This window comes from Lactuca serriola, chromosome 8 (genome assembly GCF_051521515.1).
Source record: "Lactuca serriola cultivar US96UC23 chromosome 8, Lser_US96UC23_V15, whole genome shotgun sequence".
NCBI classification, from domain to species: domain Eukaryota; kingdom Viridiplantae; phylum Streptophyta; class Magnoliopsida; order Asterales; family Asteraceae; genus Lactuca; species Lactuca serriola.
In genome coordinates, this window is record NC_136415.1 from 307,235,646 (window position 1) to 307,242,579 (window position 6,934).

Here is a 6,934-nt window from a genome sequence, read left to right on the forward strand (position 1 = left end):
TTTAACTTGGATCCAATGTACTAGTGTAGCTAAGAAGTGTCTCCCTTTTAGGGAATTTCATCATCTAAAAAAATCTAGAATTCCACATGGATGTAATCCCACCATACCAACCATTTGCTTTGACAAGGTCGAATTCAAGTGGTCCACTACCCCAACTTGATTTGCAACTCCCCGACTGAAGACCATCGGTCGTAATTTCGGAATTTCCAGAATTCCAGGAAAACTAATCAAGTTTATAATCAATGTTTAAGATCTATTTAAAAAAACATAATTTGAAATCAATATTTAAGATAATACTTATAATAATATTATATGTTATAAGTTTATGATCATATTTAAAAACATAATTTGAAATCAATGATTAATATTATATGTTATAAGTTTATAATCAAATTTATATATATTTAAATTAAAATGCAAATTTTATATAGATTGTCCGTGAATTTGTATTTATTGTTTTGAGGGTTAAAAATAAGTGTAAATTATAGATTTGGCCCTGTGATTTATATCCATCATCATTTTTAGATTAATTTTAAAGTTTTTGACATGGTTCATCCTTGTGGTTTTCAAAAATTACATGTATAGTCCCAAAGAGTTAATAAAGTTTGGTTAACCAAAGGTAAAATTACAAATTCACCCCACTTTTCACTTTTTCAATTCTTTTTCATTTTTAGTTTTATTAATCATTTTTACGAACCAAAAGCGGTTGAAACTAACAAGTCACAGAATAATACCGGGGAATGGTTACTACGAAAGATATGACTATACAGATTGTAAACAAGATATGAAGGGCTAAGCACCCTCTGGTCAAATGCCATTAAAGGGAAAGGAGGTTGGTCTACATAAATGATCTAAAAATTGTTAAGCATAGGTGTAACCTTTTTGAAGTTGTTTTTTCCGTTTCAATCCCATCACATCACGAACTGCTTCTATGCATCTCAAGAGAGGAACCTTCCCCAATCTTATCTCTCTTTTGAAACACGCATCGCTAGACCTAGTAAAATCTGACATGACACAACAACCTGACACGTAATAAACGAGTTTGAGTAGGAGATTTCGGTACATTTAAGTAAACTGGTTGACACGACACGACACAAAAATTAAACGAGTTGGATTAGAGTCAAGACTTTCAACTTGAAGATAACTCGAATATGACCTGTTTAATTGTATATAATTTTTTTTATAATTTTATATTTTTATAAATATGTTATATATTATTGACTTGTAGTGGGCCGAATTCAAGAACTAAAATTAAAATGAAAATTTAGGATGGGCTAAGTTGAATCAGGTTGAGGGAAACGAAAAGTGGGAAAGTGTTTCAAACTTTTAAAGTGACTTAATTTTACCCTTCTTAGTATTATTTTTGTCATTCCACCTACCAACTCATGTGTTTCACCTTTTCCTTTTCGCCTAACCATATCCTACTTTTCAACAATTAAAATGTTTCAACCCAAAATAACAAAACATATTTTCAAGATCTAAACATTAATATGAAAATCGACATGAAAACAAACGAGTTGACACAAAATGACACAATAATTAAACATGTGAGGTTAGGGTTAAGTCCTCTGAACTTGTTTAATAAATTTACACGATATGACATGTTTGTCAGGTCTATTTACCACCTTCGTCTTTATTGACACCATTATCTCCAACTTTTTCTTATAGTAAGTATAAGTGGCTTGGGTCTATTGGAACTCCAAACGAGGGTTTGAATAGTTACCATTAATGATTGCATCGCCACCACCACCATTTATTGTTATATGGGAAATAGGATCTGGAATAGTCACAGATAAATGAGAGAGAGAATTGAACATCTGACCTTTAGTTTAATGTTCGATTCAACTAATCATACAATTTTTTATTTTTATCAGCTGATTTCAAGATTGGACCAAAAAAATGACGAGGATCAACTACAATGGTAATCTATGGTAATCTGAGAGTTTATAGTCTCATTGAGCATCAAAGAACAAAGAAATGGAAAATGAAATGGCAAGCTATTTCTCATTTATGCAAGGATTTGTGGTAGTTGTGTATCAAATATCATTTGTGCTTATTCAAGTAGTGGAGGATGTAAGTATAAGTAGTGGATGTAAGCATGAGGCGACAATGGTGGTGGGGTTGTGGTGAGGGAACGGGGTTGGAGATTGTGGTTGCTAGTGATGTAGATTTCAAATGCGGAAGAGGAAAAAAAGGGTCCGGAAATGAATGGTGGATGATCTTTTTTTTTTTCCTAGATTTTACAAGTTATGTATAATTCAATAATAAAACAGAGAAAAAAAAAGCATATAATGATCATTTTACAAACATTTAATGAAAAGTAATTGACAGAATTAGTCTTAAAGACCAAGCGTGCAAATTTGAAAACTATAAGAACAAACCATCTAAAAAGTTCAAAAATCAGACTAAAACTTAACATTCCTATAAACCATAGGGACAAAAACTGTAACTTACTCTTAAATTAAATAGATAAATAAATAATCCGAATAGTTTGCCTTCCCTCACTACGATTGAGTCAATCGAGTAGCTGCAAAAACTCTCAAAGTAGCTTCACCATTTCCTCAAGGGTTACTCTCTCTCATCCTTCTCTCTCCTCTCTCCGTCACAAATTTAAACCCCTTTAAATGGCATTGTCTGCAACAAAAATCTTGACTATCTAGAGAGAGAAACAAACGGATATACACAGAGAGAGAGAGAGAGAGAGAGAGAGAGAGAGAGTTATATATGGAGACGAAGGTTATGGTGATAGGTGAAGTAGTACCATGCATGTTAATGGTGTTAATGGAAGTTTGCACCATCGGGTTAACGATACTGGCTAGTACTGTCTTGTCGAAAGGGCTAAGTCCTTTTGTGTTCGTCGTCTACACCAACGCCCTTTCTTCGATCTTTCTCCTCCCATACAACTCCTTCATCGGTCGTAGAAACAAGTTCGGCTCTTTCCCTTGTCATCAATGATTAATTCAGACGTATTTCAGATCGGAAATAATTAACATACCATTTTCAACTGCAAGAATACGTCTGAATCATCTTCAAATAACATGATAATTAATGCATGCATGAAGAATAATTTGTCTAACATTTGATTATTTTTCTAATTTTTTGTAGGAGAGACGATCTTATCCCGCAGTTTCTTCTTCTCGGTTTCGTAGGGTTCGTATTATCTTTCTCCCTCACACAAACGATAAAATTTACTATCCAAAGTTGGTCATTAAAACTCTAATATATGAAGTGAAATATGACCAACTTTGTAGCTAAAGATTAAATTAAAAGTAAAAACACTGTAAAATAACATGACACAAAACACTTATAACCATCATTAATTTTACAGATTTTATGCACAATTATGTGCACAGACGTTAAAAGTAAAGGGTATCATTAATTTAAAATCGTATATATAGTGAAGTAAATATTCACTCCAAGTGAAGTGATATATTGCAATCATTTTGCTTTATGAAAAGTTGTAAATCAATTAGAGTTTATTATAATTGAATAAAAAGTTTCTTGGCATATGCATAATATATAGAAGACATATTGATTTTAGCTTTGATCGTGTAGGGTGACAATGGCGCAAAATCTAGCGTTTGTTGGCTTGAGTTATAGTTCACCGATCGTTGCTTGTGGAATGGGCAATTTAATCCCCTCTATTTCGTTCATTCTGGCTGCTCTTTGCAGGTTTGCTTCGTTACTTAATCATATATCGACGGATTTATACATTTTAAGAGCTTGTTACATTTATAAAAATATCAAAAGATCCATATATACGCAATTGAAAACATACATAACGAGATTTTAGTACAATAACCGTGACACATATCGTGTCTTCCATATTTTTGATCAATCATTTGAACAAAATATAAACAAACGAGAGAACTAAGAATTTAGTGAAAGTAATATATATGTATCAATCCTGGTTCCAAAATACAAATCAAATGTTATAATTCTTTTAAAACAAAATAGATTAGATAATCGTGACTCGTGTAAATTCGGATCGTATTGGTATGATAGTTTCAAAATCTAATTAATAAACAAATATTTAGTGTTAAGTCATACTTTATTTACTTATGTATTTAACTAATTAAATATGGTTAAAGAGAGGATACCACGACACTTAGATTCAGAACTGGTGGCTGTTAAGGCACCCTGGAAAGACAAATCTGACGTAAGTTTTGTCTGGCCTACTTGTGGTCGTCATTTCAAGTGTCACAAAAAAACAAAAGAAAAAAGAAAAAAGTTGGTTTAACGATAATTATATGGTGATTATAGATTTATGTACGCAAGTAACATTTAAAGTGTATGTTTTAAAATATAAACATATGATCATTATTTAAAATATACGTGTACTTTTTTTTTCTTTTACTTTAAATCCAGGTTTTCATTAATTTAAATATCATCATATAATGAGATAACAAACGGACAATAAGTTGCGTCACTAATCTTTTTGTATGATAAAACTAATTCGTTTAAAGCTTAAAACATAATTTTAATAATTATTGTTTTTTAAATCATATTTTGTGTAATAATAACTAGTGATTAGAAAATGAGGTGTGGTACACACCCCATGTCATTTCCCCTTATTTTATATAAAGGGCGTGTTCATCGTAGCCACATCAGTTTCACTGTAGTGACCATCACATCCACACCCGGTAACTTTTAAATAACAAACTATTTTGTATGATTCACAGAAGAACAAACGTGGATTTGAAAAATTCAAGTACGCGAGCGAAATTGATTGGTACTTTGATATCGATCATCGGAGCTGTGTCCCTAACTCTCTACAGGGGTCCGGTGATCAAGGACTCTTCGGCCCATCTTCGGTTGGCTCCTCAATTGTTCGTTTTCTTATCAAACAACGAACACTGGGTTGTTGGTTGCATTCTTTTCGCAACTGCTTCCCTGACGTTCTCAGTATGGAACATTCTTCAGGTTAGTCTCATCATAACTTTTTCATTTTAAAAAAGGTTGTGTACACAACTTTCAACTCATTTTTAATTAGTAATTTTTTTTAAAATATTAATAGGCTGCTACATTAAAATATAATATAACAAAAATCAACTTTTGTTTTTCTTATAAACAAATTGAAATTGTCCATGTAATTGTTTTATTTTATTGGTGGTAGGTGGGAACTCTTGAAAAATGCCCAGACGTGATGACAGTGGCTTCTAGTTATAGCTTGTTTGGGACAGTGCAATCGGCCTTGCTTGCTTTAATCATTGAAAGAGACCCTAATGCTTGGCGGTTGCAATTTGACATGGGACTCCTTGTCATTGTCTCAACAGTAAGCAACCTTATCATACCATTCAAGGGTTAAAATAGTAATTCTACAAATTAAAATTACAACCTTTAATTGACAAACAACAAACAAGTTACCACAACATGTTCTTTTTTATTAATATACGAAACTTTCGTTAAGTAAGAACTGATTAATAAGCTTGATTTATCAAAACAGGCAGTATTTGCAAGCCTGATTAAAAGCCATGTACACATGTGGTGCATACAAAGAAAAGGCCAGTTTTATGTGACTATGTTCAGACCTCTCGGGGTTCCTATAGCTAGCACGTTTGGTTGCATCTTCTTTGCTGAAACTTTTCATTATGGAAGGTAAATTAGCTTGCATGTTACATCCAAACTTGATTATTTAATTTGTTGTTGTTTTTGTAATTACTTATTCTTGAGATACCGAATGCAGCATGATGAGTGCAGCAATTACAGGAATCGGATATTACACAATGATGTGGGGCCAAATGAGAGAGGATGAAAGTAGGAGGGGTAAAGTGGATTTAGTGGAAGAGAGAACTCCTCTTTTGCAAGAAGAGGATCAAGTTTAAATTAGGGACTTTCATTTCATATATAGAGTTAATAATGGTGAGGGTTTGTTTTAGAGGCCCTATGAGCTTGTGTGTGCATAGTAAATACTAATGTACATTACTATATTTTTGATAATACAAATTTATATATTATTTTATGTGTTTTTGAAATCAATGATAATTATGTTTTAATTTGTTTGATAAGTGAAATGTAATCACAGTTAAAAGAAAAAAGTAAATAAGTAATGATCTTATTAATATTATCATTATGTCATATGGGGCTGTACACCTCTATGTTTTCTCCCAACTCCATGTGTATGCCTGCATGTCTCCTCAGTACATTGCTAAAAACATTAACCTCATTTAAATACAAGTTGGGGCTAGTCCATTTGGCTAATAAGGTGTTTAATAAAGACTTACTAACAAAGAGGTCATGTTCTATCCTAGACATATACTAACCCCGCCGTTCTAAAAAAAAAAATCTTTCTCACCGACCTCTTCTTTTATTTTCCTAAATCATCTTGGATTTTTTCCCGAAAAATAACGAAACAATAAATATATATTAAACGAAACAAACAACTAACTTAAACACTAAAATAATAATAATATATCTTAAACTAAAAACGAAAACAATAAATATATATTAAATGTAACCAAATTTTTTTTTATGCTTGACAGGTACACCAACCTAAGCCTTTCTTGAAACGCATATGTCTCGAACCCTGGATATGTTGCGGTTCTTTTTTCCTTCTTCCATCTATAATAAGCCAAAAACAATTAAAACTTTTATATAAGGATTAATAACAATTTTATATAATACAAATAAATTTTATTACCTCCTTATGACGCCTTTGAACATATGTAACATCTCAAAATTCAAGACTAAATATTTCATTTTTAATTAAATTATTATTAAACCAACAATATAAGAAAACATCCATAATAACATCTCATGTCAAAACCAAAGTGTCAATAATCAAAACACGTTATCATAAAACAATATCAGAGTGTAATCCCAAAGATCTCATGTGCGGAAACATAGTGTGATGCAATGCGATTGCCGACTCACTTCCTTTGAAAACGAAGTACCTGAAACCAAAACTGAAAACCGTAAGCACGAAGCTTAATGA

The 6,934-nt window shown here is 31.9% G+C and overlaps 1 protein-coding gene across 1 annotated transcript; it reads left to right on the top strand.

Annotated features, from left to right (window-relative positions):
* The first annotated feature begins 2,529 nt into the window (after window positions 1–2,529).
* Window positions 2,530–5,962, top strand: UMAMIT36 (nodulin MtN21 /EamA-like transporter family protein). The gene is made up of 7 exons (XM_079017153.1): window positions 2,530–2,927; window positions 3,106–3,150; window positions 3,556–3,672; window positions 4,683–4,923; window positions 5,117–5,275; window positions 5,447–5,598; window positions 5,687–5,962. Exons 1-7 carry the CDS (start codon window positions 2,725–2,727, stop codon window positions 5,823–5,825), a joined length of 1,056 nt encoding a protein of 351 aa, XP_078873279.1. The 5' UTR covers window positions 2,530–2,724; the 3' UTR covers window positions 5,826–5,962.
* The last annotated feature ends 972 nt before the right edge of the window (window positions 5,963–6,934 follow it).

What these genes read in the sequence shown, in the direction of transcription:
- UMAMIT36 (XM_079017153.1), top strand. Translation starts at nt 2,725, where the DNA reads ATGGAGACGAAGGTTATGGTGATAGGTGAAGTAGTACCATGCATGTTA. An exon ending in TTCATCGGTCGTAGAAACAA is followed by an intron (nt 2,928 to 3,105) that starts GTTCGGCTCTTT and finishes AATTTTTTGTAG; the next exon opens with GAGAGACGATCTTATCCCGC. An exon ending in ATTCTGGCTGCTCTTTGCAG is followed by an intron (nt 3,673 to 4,682) that starts GTTTGCTTCGTT and finishes TATGATTCACAG; the next exon opens with AAGAACAAACGTGGATTTGA.